Source organism: Sorex fumeus, unplaced genomic scaffold (genome assembly GCF_029834395.1).
Source record: "Sorex fumeus unplaced genomic scaffold, SorFum_2.1 ptg000009l, whole genome shotgun sequence".
Lineage (NCBI taxonomy): Eukaryota > Metazoa > Chordata > Mammalia > Eulipotyphla > Soricidae > Sorex > Sorex fumeus.
Window position 1 is genome coordinate 12298139 of NW_026606066.1, and position 23263 is coordinate 12321401.

Here is a 23263-nt window from a genome sequence, read left to right on the forward strand (position 1 = left end):
TTGATAAGAAATACTTCAAGCAGGCCAGCTGCACATGCTAGGGAAAAGGGCAGCTCAGATAGAGAAGGGAACACCAATGTGTTGTGAGGATCCTCCCAGGATGGGAGATGCGTGCTGAAAGCAGACTATAGACCAAACATGATTGCCACTCAATGCCTATTTGGCAAACCTCAGCAACAAATAGGAGAGAGAGAAAACAAAATGTCCTGCCACAGAGGCGGGATGGGATGGGGATGGGGGGGAGGGATACTGGGATCATTGGGGGTGGAGAATGGGCACTGGTGAAGGGATGGGTACTTGATCATTGTATAACTGAACCCCAAGCACAAAAACTTGTAATGTCTACAACTGTATCTCATAGTGTTTTACTAATAAAAATTAAAAGAAAACTTTAAGCTCTATGGTCACTTAAAGAATGTTAGTAAGAGGAAAAAATGAATCTTGGCACAAACAAGACTTGTTTGTGCAAAACGACAGAAGAATAAGTCCACACTGTTAGATAAGTATTTAGCACTTCCTGTTTATATTTTCATAATGGAAAAGAAAAGTTCTCAAGCACAGGATGATAAAAGTAAAAATAGTAAAATATTTTACCAGCATACTTCTTTGGAACCATGTCTAAAGTATAATAAATTAAAAAGTAACATAGCTACACATGAAAGCAGAGACTCCCTGTCTACTTTGTTTAGTTCTGCCACTGAACCCAATTTGTAGAAATTCTAAAGTGGTCCTTCATTTTTATGGAGTGGCATTATAAACTATTTTTTCCTGAATGACTCAGTATAATGTAGTTAAAGTATTCTCTTGTATGGTCCTTTTGGACACTATAATGTTTCTTTTCACTCTGGTCAATTAAAAATATGATTTATATTTCTAGCTTTGCACAGGAACATTTCTTAACAAGGCTTTCAAGAATTGTTCTTGAAACACAGATGAGGCAAAGCTTTAAGACTCAAACATAAATTCTTTAATAGATCATACATGAATCCATCACCTAGGATGAGCTCAGAAGAGGCAAAACAAAGAAATCATTTCTTCAAAAGCCTGCTATAAATAAATCAATCATTGATTCACAAGGAAGTGGAGACGAGGAAACAACTGAGCTCTTTGTATGGCTAAAGGCTTGGAATTTGCATTTTGTGGTATCAGTTAATGCAACAACCAACAACAGTTAGGAGTTTAGTGAGAAAGAGAGAAATGGACCAGGAACACTGGATTTTGATACTGGTGCTTTAAGGTTCCGGAGAAAAGAAGCCAGCCACAAAAACTGGAATGAGAAAAGTATGAAGAGGAAGAGATTTTAGAAGGGAGATGATGAACAGGGATGGAAAGGACAGATTAGAAGAGCGACCAGTGTCTTAAAGGACCTCTAAATCTTAATTTGATCATGCTTTGACTTCAGTTCCAAATATCCAGATTAGTTAAATAGTTCATTGTCCAGGGGTGTAGATTTGCTTAGGACAATAATAACGATAACAACCAGTAGCTTTGCACATTTATGCTCTATGACAATATTCACTCACATATGGGAGGAGTAAGTACCAATTTGCAAAGGATGAGTTGCAAAGTGCTAGGTTTGGCCTACCACTCTTTCTGACCCCAAGTCAAATCACATGCTCCCATCCAACAGTGAGATGCAGAATGATGTTTCATGGGGTCTTAAGACCAGCTAGAGTCCTTGGGACTAGTGCTGAATGCCTAAATAGAATGCCCATACTTAAGATTCCCTTAGGTACAAGTTACTTAATCTGTCTTCATCTGCTCAAAAGGGTGTGTACTAATAGTATGACCTGATGGTGGTGAGGGTTCACCACACTAGTGTATGAAAAATGCAACCACTCCTCACAATCTTAAAAGTCATTGAGAAGGATCATTTTTACCCGTATGCTCTGGGGTAATCTCAAACTCACAGTTTCTCCCACTGCTACCAGGTGGTAGCTTTCATCATTCTTTCTGAAGTCTCTCCAGAATGGCATCCTTTCTCCACCAGGAGTACATAGCACTAAACCTCTTCCTCACAGTTACTACATAATTTCAGCAGACTCCCCATTGTCCTTCCTATCCCAAAGCTTTTAACTCCATGTGATGACCCAACACTAAGGTTCAGTTTCTGATCTATCACTAAAGTTGGTATCATAGTATCAATTTAATGGTGTGTTAACCAAGATTGGAAAACAAAATGATTGAAACAGGGTAGAAACGTAGCACACCATGTTAAGGAAGGGTATTTCAGAAATGAAACTTGAACTTTATTTATTTATTTATTTATTTATTTTGCATCACACCCAGCGATGCATGGGGGTTACTCCTGGCTCTACACTCAGGAATTACTCCTGGCACTGCTAGGGGGACCATTTGGGATGCTGGGAATCCAACCAGATTGGCAGTGTGCAAGGCAAATGCACTACCTGCTGTGGTATTGCTCAAGCCCTGAAACTTGAACTTTAGGGATATAGGTCTCTACTATGCTAGACATGTGATTGCTTCACTGCTTCTGTTTCATTTGCTCTCTACCTTTGCAGATCATTCCTACAGATCTGGATCTGGTCACTTCTGAGAGCACCTGTACCTGTGCCACGTGCAATTTCTCTTGTTTAATCACAGCCTCTCCTATCCTAACTTACGCTAAGTCTGTATTTTAGTTTTCTTCTTTTTATGATCCAGATTTCTTATCCAAACTTTCTGAAGCTTATTCTTCCTGAGGCAATGCACTTAGCTCAGACTGCTGACATATTTCTTCATGGGCAATTGTTACCAAATTTTTGTATCCCCAAATGACTTTGGAATTCCTAAACTTAGAAGTGCAATCTAGGAGTACTGTAGAGAGTATAATAGGTAAGGCACTTGCTTTGCTTGTGTTTGATCTGAGTTTGATGCCTGTACCACCTATGGTCTCCTGAGTCCCACTAGGAATGGTCCCTGAGCCTGAGCAAAGAACCAGGTGGTAGCCCTGAGTATTGCTGGGTATGGGATGAAATAAAACAACTATAATCGAGTTCCCAACACACTCATAAAATGATTTCTTTTCCTCTTAAGCAGAGAGTGTCTAACTTCATTACTCTACCTCTCACATGCTACCAAATACAGATGTATCCCAGAATCCTAGGATCCTGTTCTGAGAATCTACTCCTTCCTGCCTCTCTAAGGGCGACTCTCAGCTCCCTACCATGTCCTTGTCTAGGAAATGAAGGAATTCTTCCAAGGATGCTGGGCGAGCTATGCATGAAAAGTCCTGCAAGTTTAAGAAACCACTTGTAGCCCCTGACTGGCGGAGAGAGATACATTGTTTTATCCCAGTGGGAAGCTTGGGTCCCAGAATTTGAACAGGAGAATTTTCCCTAAGGTCCCCTTGAAATTCCAGTATTCTGACATCTAGTGCCCATGTGCTCATGGTTTTTAGTGGGTCTTTTTCCTTGTATCCAATGTCTCCAGACTAGATATTTTGGCTTGCTGAACCACTGGCACATATTTATATTTTCTGGTTGATCTATCGGATCCTCCTTTTCCTGTACAGTAACCATCAACTTCAGGAAAACACTGCCCTTTGTAAACCCCTAGCCCCTCAGATCAGCCTCCACTAGATCATTTGAGCACTTTGCTCATTCTTTGTTACCACCTGCTGTACTCATATAATTGATGGTATTTCTGCATTTGTAATTGGACTCTCAGCCCTTGGCACAGTTTCACATCCTTCTCATATTTTCATCTCCCTGGTTTGGTACCTGCTTTTTGTTTTCTCTGGGGAGAGGTCATACCTAATGACACTCCAACACTGCTGGGGAACATGCTTTGCTGAGAATTGCACCTGAGGTGACTTCATGTAAGCCAAGCAACTTAATTTCCATACTAAGTCTGACCACTTTATCTCCCAAATTGGGGGTGAGCCAACTGACTGTTGGTTCCCTACCCACATTGCTTGCCCTGAAAGTCACGCACTGGAGACAGTTCCAACGTAGTTGGGCCACAATTTCTGAAGCACATCTCCATCAGGGAGGAGTGGACATTGGTGTATAAATACCTCTACTTCCCGCCCTCAGTGGATTCCCTGAATTCTCTCCAGTCCCTTAAGGGCTCCTTATGAAGTTGAGTCTTAGTTGCCTATAGTGGCTTTCCTTCCTCCTTTCTCTTTTTATTTGATTTCCAGAGATACCGACCCAATAAACTAAGTATATCCAGATAAATACTGTCACCGTCACTGTCCTCCCGTTGTTCATCGATTTGCTTAAGCGGGCCCAGTAACGTCTCCATTGGAGACTTTGTTGTTACTGTGTTTGGCATATCGAATACATCACGGGGAGCTTGCCAGGCTCTGCTGTGCAGGCGAGATACTCTCAGTAGCTTGCCAGGCTCTCTGAAAGGGGCGGAGGAATCGAACTCTGGTCGGTCATGTTGGCTGCATGCAAGGCAAACACCCTACCACTGTGCTATCGCTCCAGCCCATCCAGATAAATACAAATCTCAAGGACTGCTTTGGGTAAACCCAAATCAAGAAGGGAGAAAAAGAATATTGTGCTGGACAGATAGTGAATGAATGGAGGCTTCCACCCTTCATCCCCCTTCACCTGGACTCCAGATGTCAGGAGTCCTCTGTCAGTCACTGCTCCAGTTCACTTTCTTCTCAGAGAGGACCCCATTGTTAATCACTGTGGCTTCATGCTTTTCAGCACACTCACTTCTGGTAGTCACTGGTCTCTTTTTTTAAATTGAATCACCGTGAGATACACAGTTGCAAAGTTGATCCTGATTGGGTTTCAGTCATATAATGTTCCAACATCCATCCCTCTACCACTGTACATTTTGCACCACCAATGTCCCCAGTTTCCCCTCCTGCCACTTTCGCATACCCAGTCAGCCTGCCTCTCTTGCAGAAACTGTTCTCCTCCTCCTCCTCCTCTTCCTCTTCCTTCTCCTCCTCCTCTTCCTTCTACTCTCTCTTTCCTTTTGGGTGTTATGTTTTGCATAAAGGTTATCACCCCTTACTTATTTCAGCACTCAGATCTTATCCAGAGTGATCATTTCCAACTATCATTGTCATAGTGTTCTCTTCTCTGTACTAACGTCCCTTCCCACCTCCCACTTATGGCAAGCTTCCAAATATCCTCCAGTTCTTCTGGCCCTTGTTCCTACTGTCCTTGAGTATTAGTCTCATCCTTCGTTTTTTTTTCCGTTGTGCTCCTGCTCACTGTGTCTCCAGGCACAGACAGACACAGCCTGAGGCTCCCTGCACTCTAGCCTGTGGGAATCTGAGGGAAGCAGTCAAGGTTCTACTGCAATGCTGGTTGGGGCCATTTCACATCTATAATTCACATCTATAAGGTCTCAACATCACTTCAAAATCCTTTTCATTTGCCCACAGTTCATTTCCTGCAGGACACTTCACTTAACTTAGTGTGTAATGTCCCAACCTTTTTCTCATCCTTCTCCACTTCCTCCCAGTATTGGGGTACTTGAGTGAATGATTGTTAAGTTTCAGCATTTTCTGCAAGGGCAGAGATTCCTTTTGGATTCTCCAAGTACAGCCTCATGCACAGAACAGTTTATAACTGTTAAAAGATGTTTGTCAACCTGTCAAGATGTTTTCGACTCGCCAGAGGAAGAGGATACCTTTTGTACTGAACAAAAAGATAGCATTTAAAAGCTTGCTATTATTATTAGCTTATTTTTAATATATAGGAAAACGAAGGCACAGAGAGGTAAAGTAACTTGCCTAAAGCCACACAGCTGATAAACAGTAGAACAAATATTTAAACCTAGGTAGTTCCAGTGCCCATGAACTTAACTAGTGTATAAAATGTACCTATTGTTTTTTCAATTCAAAATTATTGATAAATGGTGGAAAACCAATACAAATATCACCCATCATTTACCTTTCAAGGTACAGAAACTTATCAATTAATAATCTATCAATCAACATTATCCATCAATTCAGATGAAAATTCCATATATATAATCTGTCTTGTGTTATTACCTATCTATTATTAGTAAGATTCAGAGCTAAACTGGGTGACTATTTTCTTCAACTTGCTCTGTAGGTATCAGACACAGCTAAAGGAAATCAAAGCAAATAAATTAAAGTAAGTACAGTGAACACAGCTACAATTCCCAAAACTTGGCTTAAGAAAACCTCTGCTCGGGCCAAAGTGACAGTACAGCAAGTAGGGTGCTTGCCTTGCAAACCATCCCGGAGAGCCTATACGGCCTGAAACTGCCAAGAGTGACCCTGAAGGCAGAACCAGGAGTAAGAGCTGAGCACCGCCACGTGTGCTCCCAGCGAAGCAAAACAAAATGAAAACAAAAAAGAAAAACACTGCTGTAGCTAGGTTTCCATATCTGAGATATAGTAGATAGACAATATCTCCAGTCACTTCCAATACTAAGATTTAGTTTGCCCATCTTGTATAGACAGGAAAAACTTGATCTCAAACCTGCCTGATTATACCTGAAGTTCCACTGATGGGGAAGATTGGAGACAGGGGGAAGCCCGCCTGAGGACTGGCGTATTCAGTGCCACACAATCTCCATGCTTTTGGGACATCAACAGAAGCATTTCGTACCCTAAGAATCTTTGCTAGTGCTACCAAATGACTTCATATTTGCAAGCCACCCCCTGGAGCAGCAGATGGCTCTAACTTCAGAATGTCCTTGATTACTAAAAAGGAGGCACTGATTAGTAATGTCACTGGCTGAGATTTGGATGTGTTACATTTAGAAAGGATTAGACAGGAGTGTGAATCCTGGCTCAGACGAACACTCTCTCGGTTTGCTTTTGGCTCTAGGGCTGTTGCCCTGTTTTGGATACCCAGTGCTCAGGCAGAACCCACATTTCAAAATGTTTAAGAGGTAACTCTTGGTTACTTTAAAAATGCTTAATTTGCCTCTGATTCGACATCCAGAGAATAGGATCCAGAAGAGTAAGCCTCAAAATGTATAAATATATTGGGGTGGGGGGATGAATAGAGACACGGGTAACATCTTTTTAAAAAATTCTTTTTAAACCTTTCTCTCCAAAAGCATGAGAGCACAGCAGAGAGGACAGAGGCTGCCTGCAGACTCCTCCAGGTCTGACTTTCATTCCTTTCCCTTCTCCCTTTTGCTGGGCTGCTCAGTCTCAGAGGCCACCCATAAACCAGTTCACAGGGGTGGACAACCTGCTCCCATCTCTTTGTAGAAGCCTTACATGCATAGGTAAGTGCTCAATAAATGCGTGTTAAATTGACATGTGAGTTGTAGGTTGGTTTTAAAGCTCTCTCCCCTGGGTGCCACATGCCTTAGGAACTGTCTTTGACTCCTCAGAGATTCTGGCAGATATTTTTGTGATAAGGATTACTTTAAGTGACCCATTGCTCAGGGGATTCACTGAGGCAGGACTCACATCTTGTTTGCGGCGTTAGTAAAGTAGATAAAGTTTTCTTTTACTTTTTGGACCATATAATGTTGCTCAGAGGTTGGTTACTACTCCAGGCTCTGTGCGGGATTGGGGTGCTTCTGCCCCTTAGGATCTGAAGCCCCAACCCCGACCTCCTGCGTGCAAAGCAATCGGCGGGGCTATCTGTCCCCAGGATGATCTTTGAAGGGGTGGAGGGGAGAACCCTGGCCCTGGGTCACCCCCTAAGTGATCGCGTATACCCTGCGTACTAGTACTCCTGGCTCTGGGAGGGGACAAAACAGAACCGTCTATTTGCTAACATCAAGGAAACAGTTCTTCCCAGTGAAAACTCTCAGAAACGGACCTCCTGAAAAGTTCGCTTTTCTTCCCAAGCCTCCCGGAGCTTGAGGGGCCCGGAGCAGAGGCAAGCCGGGGCCCTGCCTCTCGCCACGCCCCAAAAGCCGTGGGGAAATTTCGGGGCGCTGGAGGGGAGTAAGCTGGCTGGCCAGGAACAGCCCGGGCCCATCCGCAGAGTTTTCCTGGCACTGACTGCGGACGCACGGCCACCCAAGCCGCTGCCTCGTCTCACTCCCAGCGTCCAGCTTCCCCCTTTCCTCTTCTCCTGGGAGCACCCGGTCCCAGTCGTGCCTGTCAGGTAGGGTCTCACGGCCCCAGGGAGCACTCACCCTGCCACGCCAGGACTCGCTGGGGAGTGGGCTCGGTCGCGGAGCCCTGGGCACAGCCCAGGGTTGCCCCCAGCAGCAGTAGCAGCGGCGATCTTGGCGGCAGCAGCATCGCTAACCACTGAACTCTTGGGGCGACCTGACCTGCTTTCTCCGCGCCGCGCCGCGCTCGGAGGTCGCCCTGCCCCAGCGCTCCCGGGGTCACCCGCTCCGTCACCCTTGTGGCCACCTCAGTGCGAGACTGTGGGCTGAGAGGTGCCGGAGCAGTGGCGGTGCTCCGGGGTGCTCACTCACTTGGCGAGGCGAAGAAGAGTAGAAGGAGGAGGGGGGGGGGGGGGAGGAGGAAGGAGAGGAAGGGGAGGAGGAGGGGGAGGAGAGTGAAGGGGGAGGAGGGCGGTGGGGGGTGGGGAACAAGGAATGGTACCCATCCCAGAAATTCCTGCCTTGGGGTGGGGGAGACAGGAGTGGGGAGGGTGCGGGGTTCCAGCCTCTTCTGCCCTGCTCCTCCATTCCTGGGGCAGGCCCATTAGAAGTCTGGGATGTGAGAATCTCCAGAACAGGAAGTTTCACATATGAATTTGCAGATCTCCCAAGATTCTGGTAAACACTGAAGATTTGGCAACTGGCTGCTGAGAGTAAGAACTATTCCGAGAATTTGGGAACATTGGGGACACCCTGGACCGCTTCGTGGATCCCTGGAGATTCCTAGAATGTTCCAGGACCTCCACCCCTCGTCAACCCCAGAATATCTGAAAAATTTATTGAATGTAATGTTCCTTTCTGTTTTAAAATAATTTTGCCCTTCCATCTTAATAGCTAGGTGCCTTCCCCAACCTGCCCTTACCCAGTTTTATAGCTGAAAAAAAGTTCGTAAAGGTAGTGATTTGCCTTAGATTGCTCCTTTATCTTGTTTATTACTCCCAAAAATCCTGATTTAAAATCCTAATTATAGTTCTCTGAATAATCATTAGGACACTGAAAATATTTAATATTTATGAGAATAAGACAATAGAAGGCCTTTCCTAAACAGGATCCTTTTTTAAAAATTTTTATCATTATTGTTTTTTATTTTATTGAATCACTGTGAGATACAGTTACAAGCTTTCATGTTTGAGTTATAATCATACAATGATCAAACCCAGCCCTCCACCAATGCACATTCCCCACCAACAATCTCCCCAGTATACCCGCTACCTTTTCCACCCTCCCCCTGCCTCCATGGCACACATTTCCCCCTATACTCTCTCTCTTCTTTTGGGGTTGGGGATTATGGTTTGCAATACAGATACTGAGAGGCTATTATATTTGGTCCTTTATCTACTTTCAGCACACATCTCCTATCCTGACCGATCCCTCCAACCATCATTTTTTTAGTGATCCCTTTTCTGTTCCAACTTCCTCCCCCGCCTCCCCCCCCCCCCCCACCCCGCCACTCATGAGGCAGGCTTCCAGCTATGGAGCAATCTATCTGTTCCATGTATCTACTATCCTTAGGTGTCAGTCTCATGTTATGTTGTTTTATACTTCACAAATGAGTGCAGTCCTTCTATGTCTGTCCCTCTCTTTCTGACTCATTTCACTTAGTATGATATTCTCCATGTCTATCCACTTATAAGCAAATTTCATAGCTTCATCTCTCCTAACAGCTGCATAGTATTCCACTGTGTCGATGTACCAAAATTTCTTCAACCAGTCACCTGTTCTTGGGCACTTAGGTTGTTTTCAGATTTTGGCTATTGTGAACAGTGATGCAACGAACATATAGGTACAGATGTCATTTCTATTGTGCTTTTTCGCACCCTCAGGATATATTCCCAGAGGTGGTATTGGGGGGGTCATACGGAAGCTCAATTTCTAGTTTTTGAAGGAATGTCCATAATGTTTTCTAGAACGGCTGGATGAGTTGGCATTCCCACCAACAGTGAAAGAGAATCCCTTTTTCCCTACATCCAGGCCAGTGCTGGTTGCTTTTGTCTTTTGAATGTGTGCCAGTCTCTGTGGTGTGAGATGATATCTCAGTGTTGCTTTGATCTGCATCTCCCTGAGGATTAGCGATATTTAGCATTTTTTCATTTGCCTTTGGGCCATTTGTATTTTTTGAGGAAGCTTCTGTACATTCCTTCTCTCCATTTTTTGATGGGGTTGGAGGTTTTTTCTTATATAATTCTATTAGTGACTTATATATTCTGGATATTAATCCCTTATCATATGGGTATTAGGTAAATATTCTTTCCCATTATGTGGGCTCTCTGTATTTCAGTCACTTTTTCTTTTGAGGTGCAGAAGTTTTTAGTATGATATAGTCCTTTTTGTTTATGTTTGTGTCCACTTGCTTGGTCAGTAGTGTTTCATCTGTAAAGATGCTTTTAGCTTCAATGTCATGGAGGGTTCTGCCTACATTTTCCTCCATGTACCTTATGGATTCATGTCTGATATTGAGGTCTTTAATCCACTTTGACCTGACTTTTGTGTCTGGCGTTAGACAGAGGTCTCAGTGTTCATTTTTTTTGCAGGTAGCCATCCAACTTTCCCAGCACCACTTGTTGAAGAGGATTTCTTTGTTCCACTTCATATTTCTGTCTCCTTTGTCAAAGATTAAGTGGTCATATATTTGAGAGTCTGTCACAGAATATTTAACTCTGTTCCATTGGTCTGTGGGTCTGTTTTTAACCCAATACCATGCTGCTAAACAGGATCTTAATGGGGCCATTAAGAGGAAACTGGTGGAGAAAAGGAACAAAAATAACTCCAAAAATTAAAGGAAGTTGGGAGGCTCTTGGAGGACCTTGCCTTTTTGGCTTGCTTACTGGTTCAAACAAAACCAGTATATTGGAGCAGGGGGCATTCTTCAGTTTGAGGGGGTCACTCATGCTGTTCCTGTGAAATATGTGCCTTGAGGCCCAGTGATGCTGGGGTGTAACAGCACCCCCTACCATGTACTCTATCCCTAGTAATTGTGAATAACTCTATCTGCCCTAGAGTAAATTGGTCACCTAATCCTCACATAGATTTGTATTCAAAAGCTAGAAGCTGCCCCACCTATAGATGGCTGGGTAGATTATATTTAAAAATAGGGCATAAGTAAATTTAGAAGAGGTTTTAGATTTTTTCTCAGATAGGATGGTTTGGTGACCGTATAAGAATAGGTGGAAATAGAGTTCTCTACCCTCAGGCCCCATGAAAGTGGGCTTTGCTTGAGATGACCCTGAGAAAGTCCTGAAGCTTGAACATTGTTCTCATCCAAAGCTGAAACCTGTGGAACTGGGAGTTTTCTGCCTCTCAAACTTGGAGTTTTTAACTTCTAAGAAAGCATTTCTGTGGTTTAAAGCAGCCGGTCTCTAATATTTGTTAGGGCAGCCCAAACAGGTGAATAAATTCAGTTCTTAGGCTGGTTTATCAGAAAGCAGAGACTGGGATGAAATCCTAGGTAGGACATGGAACTAAAGATGCGAGTATAACACAGGAAAAGGGAAGTGCTTAAGTCCTGGAGGAACTCCGAATACCCCAAATCTGTCTGTCCCAGGGACAAAAGAGCAAAGCCTATATCCATGGGATCATTGTCCCCGATCCTTCAGGTGATTGAGTTTACTGACCCCTCTGCCCACCTGCTGTAAAAGAGCTCTGAGCATGGCCCTATGCTTTTGCATCCAAGAAAGCCTGTGATGGGCAGAAACAGGTAAGTGTGGGCATGACTAGAGGTGAGGTTACTGCTGAGGAACCTGGGGGGCTGAATCTGCAGGGCTGGCTGCCACAGTGATGATGGGAGTTAGAGATGAGGTATGCAAATGTTGACGGTCCTAATGTTTGTGCCAAATCTCTGTGTCCGTTATACCTAGAAGTCAATATCCTTCCTTGAAAGCATGCAGAGCTGGGATGCTTTCAGAAAAACCAGACTAACTAGACTTCAATCAAAAAGTTCTTACCAGCTTCTCTGGTGGCCCATGAACTACATAGTGTAGTATGGCAATATCCTTAAAGTAAACAATTCAATCTTGCACGAGTGACATTGTACCTATTACAGCTGCTAAGTGCAACACTCTGGTATAATTACACAATAAAGCACAGTACTGATGTTAATCTTTGGTGAGAGATAGTAGGGTAAAAGGTAAACGGACAGAGAGCAGAGGGCCTAGAGTGCTTGCACAGTACTCAGATAAAGGTGGCAAGTTTTAGGAGGGAGAGGATAGATAAAATGGGAAGCAGTTGTGGGGACAAATATGAAGATCATTGTCACTGTCACTGTCCTCCCGTTGTTCGAGCAGGCCCAGTAACGTTGTGAAACTTGTTACTGTGTTTGGCATATCGAATACATCATGGATAGCTTGCCAGGCTTTGCCATGCAGGTGAGATATTCTTGGTAGCTTGCTGGGCACTCTGAGAGGGGTGGAGGAATCAAACTCTAGTTGGCCAAGTTGGCGGCATGCAAGTCAAACACCCTACCAGCTGTGCTATTGCTCCAGCCCAAATATAAGAGTGAAAAATGCCCCTGCCTGGGACATGGGGACTTGGGAGGAAGCAGGCCTGAATGGAGCTAAGAGCAGCTATTGGAGAGCCCTGAATAAGGAAGACATTCATGGGGACATCATGGCTCCCCCTACTGTTGGATGCCACAAGACAGCCTTCAGCTAGGAGCCTTGGGTTTATCCCTGCACTGTCCTCCCATTGTTCATCAATTTGCTGGAGTGGGCACCAGTAATGTCTCCAATGTGAGACTTGTTGTTACTGTGTTTGGCATATCGAATATGCCACGGGGAGCTTGCCAGGCTCTGCTGTGCAGGCAGGATACTTTCGGTAGCTTGCCGGGCTCTCCGAGAGGGGCAGAGGAATCGAATCCGGGTCCGCCACATGCAAGGCAAATGCCCTACCTGCTGTGCTATCGCTCCAGCCCCTGCATATAAACAAAAAGTTTTAAAAAAAAGTTGGAAAGAGTACAGAAGGTGAGACAGTTGCCTTGCATGTGGCCAACATGGGTTTAATCCTGGACCCCCCATATTATTTCCTGAGCCCCTCCAGGAGTGATCTGTGAGCACAGAATCAGGAATGTGTCCTGAGAACTGCTGGGTGTGGCCCAGAAACAAAAAGAATAAGTTAAATAGATATATAAAAGTCTCCCTTGAGTCACAGCAGATATTTCAAAGTGAAAGAGCTAGAAGTGTGATTAGAATATGGAGGGGAAACAAACCATATTTCATCTTTAGAGCAATTAGTGTAATGAAAAATGCTAATGACAGCTTCCTGGCCTGCTGACACCACATTTCCTATTCAACAATTAGAAGACTCAGAGGGGAAAAAAAAAGCTAAAGTATTGTGACTGAGGAGGAAATCGGTGGTCAAGAGATTGCCTATCTTTGAAAAAAAATGATCTTTTTTTCATTCCTGGTCAGCTGTGCTTCAGGTCTGAGACAGGCTTGCATAATGAATAAAAGAGGTACTTTGCTGTCTACTAGCACTTCTCTTTGTTTGTTTTCTGTATCCTGCTTTCTTCTGTGTGAAAATGCACATGGTAATAGTGCTGCTAAATTAAATGTCATGTAAGCCAAGTTGAGCACAGAGTCTGGCGTATGGACGGGGCTGTTTATGGGAGTGTGAGAGCCAGGGGTGGGAGTAGGCAGCAGAGAAGAGAGCATAAGAGGTCAGATGCAAAGCATAGAGATAAGACTCATTCTCTTCTGACCTCTTACGTGCCTTGGCTTATCACTCTGAATTAGGGTATTATTTATTCATATTTTCTCATCTGTCTTCCAGTTTCTTGTGGAACTGATTTTATTTTTCTTTTCTTTGAATCTTCAAAATAGCACAATTTGGGGCTGGAGCAATAGCACAGCGGGTAGTGCGTTTGCCTTGCACGCGGCCGACCCAGGTTCCATTCCCAGCATCCCATATGGTCACCTGAGCACCGCCAGGAGTAATTCCTGAGTGCAGAGGCAGGGGTAACTCCTGAGCATCGCTGGGTGAGACCCAAAAAAACCCAAAAAATAAAAAAATTAAAAAAAATAAAATAGCACAATTAAGGGCACTTAGGAAATTTTTTTGTTTGTTTGTTTTTTGCTAAATGGGTGAATGAAGGCAGGAAGAAAAGAATAAAACTGAAGAAATCTTGTGTTTGGGGTTCTTTGAAACTCAAGAATAATATTAGAAACTTGAATTCTTTTTTTAAATTTTATTGATTCACCATGAGATATAGTTACAAGCTTTCATGTTTGAGTTACAATGACACAGTGATCAAACACCCATCCCTCCACCAGTGCACATTCCCCACCACAAATATCCCCAGTATACCCCCACCTTTCCTACCCTCCTACTGCCTCCATGGCAGACAATATTCCCCATTCTCACTCTCTACTTTTGGGAATTATGATTTGAAACTTGAATTTTCTTTTTCTTTTTTTTTTTTTTTTGCTTTTTGGGTCACACCTGGCGATGCACAGGGGTTACTCCTGGTTCTGCACTAAGGAGTTACTCCTGGCGGTGCTCAGGGGACCATATGGGATTCTGGGAGTCGAACCCGGGTCGGCCACATGCAAGGCAAACGCCCTACCCGCTATGCTATCCCTCCAGCCCCTGAAACTTGAATTCTTGAGAATAAAATTAGAACAATTGAATTATGGTTAATTATAACAGTGATTAAAATTTGAAGATTTAAAAACTAATGTTGGGGTTGTGATATGGGTCAAAATTAGCACCCCTTTAAAAAACATTGTTTGTGGGTGTATGGTGCCACCAGCAGGTCAATCTGTACCTGTGAGGTGAGTGCATCAGCAGCCTGATGGCACCATCAGACTTTCAGATATCCCCAAATTGCTGCTGTGCCTTTGACCAGACCCCAAAAACTTGGGGCAAAGTTTACCAAGAAAGTAAACAGCCAAAAGTTAGGTATGTGGGAGACACACCCACAAACCACCTCCGGCACAGCTATGTAATTGGAGGCGTGGCCTCTCTGGTTCCTGATCCAACTGCTTAACGGCCATGATCCTAGAGACTCAGAAACAAATCTCGGAACCCAGCGGCTTTTGGCAGAAATGCGTCCTGTTCCTGCAGTAGGTTACTGGCGCTGGGCCACCCCAGGTGGGAATAGGTTTCGTGCTTTGGCCTGTTCCCCTTGGTGGTCCAGTGACCACCATCCTTCAGAGGCCACTGGACAGTCAGGTTTGGCCTGCAGTGACGAGACATGCAGGGCCTCACCAGATGGGGGTGGAACCGGCCCTTTCCTTCTCATCCCAGCAAGACCCCGAGTCACTGCATACAAATGGCCTCTCTGGCTCCTGATCAAGGTGATTTACAGCCATGATCCCAGAGACTCAAAAACAAATCCCGAAGCAGCTTTTGGCAGAAATGCATCTGGACCATATACAAGGTGGCCACCACCTCAGAGCTTATTGGAAAGCCTGCGGTGACAGGGCAACTTCAGTCTCATGGGAAGGGGGGCGGTACCGGCTCCTCCCTCACACCCTACCGAGGTAACATGTTGCCCCCCCCACGAGCAGCTCTCCGGCATAGCCATAACACCAGAAGCACAGAAACCAATCTCGTAATTATCTGGCTCTTTGCAGAAATCCAAAATTATTATATGATTCTCATAACCAGCTATAGAAAATAAAGTATTTCACAATGCCTTTTCAGCAATTCTGATTGTTGGGGGGGGGGATTTTAAACAATAATGGTGCATTTTTTGTCAAAATAATGAATTTAATCAATGTAGAAGAGAGTTAAGTGGTATCATCTGCCTCACAGGCATTGGGAGGGGTGGGAGGGGGTATATTGGGGTTCTTGGGGGTGAAAAATGAGTACTGGTGAAGGGAGAGGTGTTTGATCATTGTATGACCGAGACTTAAACCTGAAAGCTTTGTAACTTTTCCCACGGTGATTCAATAAATAAACATAAGAAGAAAAAAATAAATAAATAAAATTATGAAAAAAAAGTAAGGTGGAGTTCATGCCCAATTCAATCAGCTAATCAGTGGCTCAGTGGCTGAAGATATATATATATATATATATATATATATATATATATATATATATAGCATTGAATTAGGGTGAGAGTGAGAGTTATTTATAATGAGTGTTTAATGAGGAAATTATTTACAAATATATGAGCAGGGTTAAAAAAAACAAAACAGGTTGGAGAAGACTTCGTTTCTAGAAGTATTAGAAACATCTGAACTGAAGGAACTAGAGAGCAGTTACAGAACAACTCAAAGTGTTGTGAGGGTGAAACCGATGCCATGACAAGCTGCAGCTAACATTAAAGTTTCAACTAGGCCTCAGTTTCTGTTTTTCCAGAGCAGGACTTGCAGTTTCTGGTAAACTCCTAGTTGAGTAATTTGCCAAGATAAGAAATTGGGCAGTTGGGTCTGGTCGGTCATTCAGGGGTCCCTGAATCCTCCTTAGAAGTTGTTGCTAACCATTGCCTAGTTGCTGACCAACATTGTAATAGGGCCAATGCTAAAAATAGATCAGTATATAAATTGATTTTTAACTCTGAACCCTATATAAACTGCTTGTGATTTGGAGTCAGAGTCCTTTTCAAGACTCCACTGTGTTGGATGAGACTTGGACCCTAGCTCAAGTTAGCGCTGGTTTGGTCTAGTAATAAAGTGCCTTTGCTTTTGCATTATCATGTGTGAATTTGGTCTCTCCACAATTGGGGATCTGAAAGCAATTGGGGATCTGAAACTCAGCCACAACAGTGTGTAGAATCATGAAGGTATAACACATATAAACAGAGGTTGCTTAGTTATTGTCATAGTTAATCATATAAAAGCATGATAGGTCTTCAAAAAATTTTTCACTAAGTGATGTAGTATAGCTTCGAGGAGGAATAAAACCCTGATTTCCAGTCAGGGCCAGGGCTGGTATGTCATTTGCATAGTAATCCAATATCTGCTTATGTTACCTCTGGTTTCTGCCCACATGCCAAAGTTATGCCGGGGTTAGGCACAATGATGTATCAAAATGAAACAGCTGGGGCCTGCTCTGCCTGCTCAGCTACCAGGAAGGTTCTGACCTGCTGAGGCTCTAAACTAGAATAAGTGGGTTGGAAATTAAAACAGTTGAAGAAAGAGGATTGTGAAATACTGGGAGTGTCTTATTTGGAACTTTGGTGATCTTTCTGTGCATAGAAATAATGCCATAGGGATATTACCTCTTGTTTATTTATATCAATTAACCTCTGGCAGATATTGGTGTCCTTCCATGTCATTTCACTTAAATTCTCAACTTCCAAGAACCTAGTCATTCTAAGCAAGGACTTCCTGTGGTGAGTCCATGCCTTTCTGGTGGAGGTGGGAGAGAAAAGCAACATGACTGTCCCTGTATCTTCTTAGCAGCTGTGCTTTGCAAGTGCTTGCTGCGGTGTCTGGCTCAGCTCTCTGTCTCCTATTTAAGCGGTTGCACTGCAGAGGGACTCTGCTATGTGATGGGCAAGTCATTCAGTTTGGCTTGGTTTCAATCTTCTTTCTGTAAAATAGAGCCCTAAATGTCTACCCCATCACACACTTGGAAATCATCCACGATTCAGAAAATAGTGAGTGTTCAGAGATCATAGGTAATACTCACAACATTTAGAGCATGAGGTAGGTATCATCCTAGTCCTTATACACTCATAAAGATATGGAGAGTATTTCAATGACTACTTGTTAGCACCTTACCATGAGCTACCTATAACATTCAAGTAATAGTGCATTGGCAGAGCAACTCTAGACTAGTTTAAGCAAAATTGAGCCTTATTTTAAGCACAAGTTCTGTTCCAGAGCTTCCAAGTTTCTCTGCACTGATAACAAGGCCTTATCTTCATATTGAATCCATGCTTTTGTTATCTGCAAAACAAATTCTGTCTCTAGTTGCTTTGCCAGAATATGTTTCAAATTGAGAGGTCTTATGACAAGGAAGATCTGGTTATATCTAATATGGACTGATTCAAAAGTCCGTTAGTCAGGTTTATCCAAATTATCCTGTTCTTGTTTTTTCAATGCCCACAAGTTTTTTCAATGCTCCATCTTCTTTTAACTGCCATACAGAGTATTTGAAAGTGTAAAGAAAGCAGCCTGACCAAGCAGCCTGATTTAGCTTCCTAGCTGAGACTAGAACGGAATATTTAGTCATGACTGATAACAAAGGAATATCAGTATCTCATCCTTCTCCTACATGATCAGGAAAGACACAGGAAGGCCCTATCTGCTGATTGTTGCAAAGACATCTCCCAGCGGCATGGGAGATAGCTCAATAGCTTAGTGTCTCTATCTTATAAGCTTAAGAGGTTGATCCTGGGCCCTGCCACACATGCCACTTGATGGCTCTGCTGTTTGTGCCTAGCTACTCCTCTGTCTGGGATCCCATGGGCCACAAGCAAGATAAAATTGTACTAAAGTCAATTGTATTGTATTATGTGCTCAAGCACCAAAACTAAACTTAAAAAGAAATGTACAAGCCCCACAGCTGGGAAGTTTGATGCCTTTCCAGCACAATGTGAGTACCCCAGTGAGCACCCAAACCAGAAAGCATAAGCGTGGCAACCAAGAGTGTGTGAGATTTCCTATCATCACAACATCAACAGGGGAAGGGAAAGGGCTGATGGAAGAACATCTCTGATCCTATTAAAACATTCCTTATAAAGAGTTCTGTGAACCAATATAAAGATGTCAGACAAATGACATTCAGTTGAGTTAACCCCCTCCCCTGCTTAATCCTTTAAATAGCCCATGTCAGAATGCATAAGACATATATGATCCTTTGCCTCCAGTCTCCTAAAGATGATAAGCTTTGCTTTCTCGAAAGTTAGTTTCATGTTGCTATTGACTTCTATCTGCAAACTGCAGTGAGCTCTTGCTCACAGATAAAACTAAGCTATCTTGTTAAGAAGATATTTTCCTAAATAGGTAAGTAAAGATTGGTTCATATGAGACATGAGTTCTAACACACAATATACATCTTTAGCACTTCTTCTCAGTCATTTATTAAACACTTCTGTGTGCGTTCAGAACATTTCTTTGTACTGTGATCAGAAACATGATCTTTTAACTAATAATACACATAGTGGCTGGAGTATAGAGAGATGAAAAGAAGTGGAAATTCATTGGACTAAAGGCCATTTCAGTAGTGACTTAATGAACTATTTTTTTTCACCTTAGTTCAGGCAGCAATTTATATCAATTTAATTCAATTAACAGCTTTCCCAGTGTGTGGTATTTAGCCAGAAAGAAAGTTCTGCTCACTCAGAAGTTGCTGCTGAAACTCCATCTCCACTGGGTCTGCCCAGGGTATCTGCCCGTCAGTGGGAAGCCTCATTTCTGCATGCTCCTGCTTTGCCTCTGCTCCCTGAATGCACCCTCGTTGAGGGTATGTAGGAGAAGCAGGCAAAGAAGAATGCATGGAGAGAAAGTCTCCTCACAACATGTGGTTTGTGAAGTTCAGTTGGCCCTCACTGTGCTCAGAGTCTCCAAGAAAATTTTTAAAACCACCAGACTTGGGCCAGGGAGAGATCTCAAGTGTCTTTTGTGTGTAGGACCCTGAGTTTGAGTCTTAGCCATGAGACTACTGGGGGTGGCCTCTATTAAATAATAACAATAATGCACTCTACTTAGACCAATGCATCTAGAAATTTGGTTTATAGGTGTGGGTAGCACTGAAGCTCTGTCCTCATGTTGTTCATCGATTGCTTGAGGGGGCCCAGTAATGTCTCCCTTGTGAGACTTGTTGTCCTGTGTTTTGGCATATCGAATACATCATGGGTAGCTTGCCAGGCTTTGCCCTGTGGGCAAGATACTCTCAGTAGCTTGCCGGACTCTACGAGAGAGGCAGAGGAATTGAACGTGGGTCGGCCCGACCGGCCGCTTGCAAGGCAAATGCCCTACTGCTGTGCTATCGCTCATAGGTGTGAGTACCAATAATATTTTTGAAGTTCGGAAGTGGTAATGTGCAGCTGGAGTGGAGAACTGGGCATGAACTCGACACCCACCTTGGGTTCTTGAATAGAGAAGGGTAGGAGTGATGCCTGGCATATGAAAAATGATGTGAAGTCTGTAATAAGCCTCTCATCAGCAGGGAGAAGAGGCTCATTTCAAAGAGAAAATTCCACAGACTGAGGTGTGCTTGCAAAGGTAGGAAATAGTAACAAGTGGGAAGCCATAGAATATGTGGGTTGGATTTTTTGAGGGGTAGCTTGGCCCCAGGAACCTCTACCGGGAACCAGTGTACCCAACATTCTTTTTACATATTGTCATCCGGTAGACATCAACTTTCTTAGCACTTAAGGAAAAGAGCTGAGGTGTAATCAATAGTTATTTAGCATGTATTAACCATTTTCTAGTTGTTTAGATAGTTGATCTAATACTTTGCTAATTCAATTTAATATTAGATTGCATACAAAAGTGTTTATAACTGCCAATACTCTTTTTAAATAAAAATAATCATGACACAGAGGAAATTAGCTGCACCTTCTTTTAACCAAAGGATCTTCCAATAAATCAAAGCGTGGGTGTGTTGGCATATAGAAGGAGTTGGGAGGGGAGAAGAAGGAAGCAATCAGAGAGCAGGGTAGAACCAATGGGTGAATAAAATCCTTCTTCTATTGTTTGTAAGCTGTGTTTCTTTGGTCAAATTACATAATCTTGCTGAGTTTCTTCTCTATGTAGGACAATAAAAACCTACCTTGCAGGGTGATTGTAAGATGAGAAAGAATCTGGTAAACACCAGAAATAAGGAGCGCCAAGCAGAGGTATGGCTAGAGAGGGAAGTGATCTTAACAAACCAGAGGCAAAGAGCCTCTGGTGTGATCACCTTTGTTCTACCACATATAGTCAGAGACCGAGCTTTCATCAAATTTTATTTCCAAACAGATTCAAAGAACAAGTTCTCTGAATATACAAAATGATGGCATTTAGATGTGATATCGTCATAGAGCTATATTTAAAAGACTAAACTGAATTTCCCAATATTAAGCTGCAAAAGTACCTGTTTTTCAAGCATGAGGTCTTGGGTTTGATCCCTATTGCTACCCACATGTACTGAGTCCATTCAACTCTGCTATTTGGAACCTTCGATGAGTGCCACATGTGTAATTGCCAGCATACCTATGCTGGGTATGTGAGTACTGCAACCAAAGACGTGCAAGCATATGTGCCAAGGAAAACACCTTTGGTAAGCACGTGTGTGAGCACCACAGCAATGCTCAGTGAGTAGTGAGCACTACAATCATAATGTGCATGGATACCTCGACCAAAGTGTGTAACCCTGGCCAGTACCATGGCCAAGGTGTGAGAAGAGACTACCAAGTTGGTTTTGAAAGTGATTATACCATTTATATTCCCACGGTAGAATGTGAGAATTTTAGTTCCTTATTATTCTTGCTGTTATGAATTAATTGTTTCTCACCAAAAAGGTTGAAATCCACACATACCCCCCGTAATTGTGTATGTGACTTTCTGGAAAGAAGATCTTTTGCAGGTAATAAAGTTACGATGAGGTCACCAAGACTGGAGTACTTATAAAAAGATGATTTAGGAACAAAGTTGACATACAGAGATTCGGGCGATGCATTAACAAGCCAAAGAATTGACAAAGATTGCTCATAAACCACAAGAAATTAGGAGATACTTCTCATAACTCTCAGAACAAGCCAACCCTACTGGCACTTTGATTTTGGACCCACAGCCTCAAGAACTAGAAAACTAAATATTTTTGTTATTGAAGCCACGTAATTTGCCACAGTTAGTTATGGAAGTCTTAGAAAACATATACACTTTCAACAATTTGGTCTGATAGTATGATATTATATCATGATATTATACACTTTAAAACACATGCCATTTTTTTTGTCAACTGTATTGCATAAAAAACAGAAAATAAGCTTGCACTTACCTAATGATTAACTATGAAAATCATCATGTGTTTATTTGCTAATCATATATCTTCACTGGTGGAGTATTTATTCAAGTTACTTGACCGTATTTTTATGAGAGATTTATTTTTCTTATTTATTTTTGAGAGTTCTTTCTATGAACTGGATTCAAATTTCTTAAATATTTGTTTTACATTGATTTGAGATTAGTCTCTAGCTTGTTGTTTATTCACTTAATACTGTCATTTTGGAAGGGAAGGGAATTAACTACATCTGCTGGTTCTCAGGAATTATTACTCTTTGCTCTGTGGTCAAGGATCACTCCTGGTAGTGCTGGGACTATATGCAGTGCAGGAGATCAAACTTGGGTCAATTGTGTGCAAGGCAACTGCCTTACCTCTGTATTCTCTGTCAACCTTACTATTGTCTTTGGAAAAGCAAAAGCTTTGGTGAAGTCTACTTTATAAATTTGTTCTTTTATGATCATTATTTTCTAAGAATGATTTGTAAAGCCATTTGTATATGGAATCTTATTTCAAAATATTTTTATAGCTGCAGGACAATTAATGTTATTTCTTTTTCTTGAATAGTCTATGCTTCTTATCTTTTAGGAATTTTTCCAAGTTACATAAACTTTCTAATAAATAGGCACAAATTTTTTCATAATACTTCCTTATTATTCATTTGTTTTCTGTAGAAGCTATAGTGAGGTCATCTGTTCTTTTCTCATATTATTAACTGAAATTTCCTTTTTTCTTTTCTAATTTAATCCGTGTAGAAGTTTACAAATTGTATTTATCATTAAAGACATTTTGGGGATCATTGAATTTCTCTATTATTTTTCTGTATTTTATTTCATTGATTTGCATTGTTACCCTTATTATTTATTCTGTTTAATTGCGTTTTATTTTCACTTCATTTCTTAGTTCCATAAAGTAGATATTGAGGTCATTGACTTAGATATTTATTGCTATAATTTACCCTTCAGTATTATTTCATTGGCATCCCACACAATCTGATATAAATGTGCTTTTGTTCAGTTCAAAACACTTCCTAATTTTCAGTTTTGGTTCTTTATTGATTGTTGGATAGCTATTTGTGTTATTTAGTTTTGTTTTTTTTTTTTTTAGTTTTTAAATATTTGAGGATTGTTCAATTTTATTTTGCAACTAATTTGTAGTAAAATTCCATTTGGTCAAAGAATATACTTGGTAAGACTTAATTCCTTTAAAATTTAATTGTATTTAATTTAATTGAGGATGTAGTGAGAAAGGGACACTCCTTCACTGTTGGTGGGAATGCCGACTGGTTCAGCCCTTTTGGAAAACAGTATGGTTGATTCTCAAAAAATTAGAAATTGAGCTCCCATTTGATCCAGCA

At 42.2% G+C, this 23263-nt stretch overlaps 1 protein-coding gene across 1 annotated transcript in view; it reads right to left on the bottom strand.

The window, feature by feature from the left end:
* Positions 1 to 23263, bottom strand: part of PLA2R1 (phospholipase A2 receptor 1) — a 153907-nt gene that overhangs the window by 122948 nt on the left and 7696 nt on the right. Inside the window, exon 3 of the mRNA XM_056110442.1 lies at positions 8053 to 8290. Coding sequence (XP_055966417.1) covers positions 8053 to 8290 — 238 coding nt within the window. The remainder of the gene's footprint in view (positions 1 to 8052; positions 8291 to 23263) is intronic.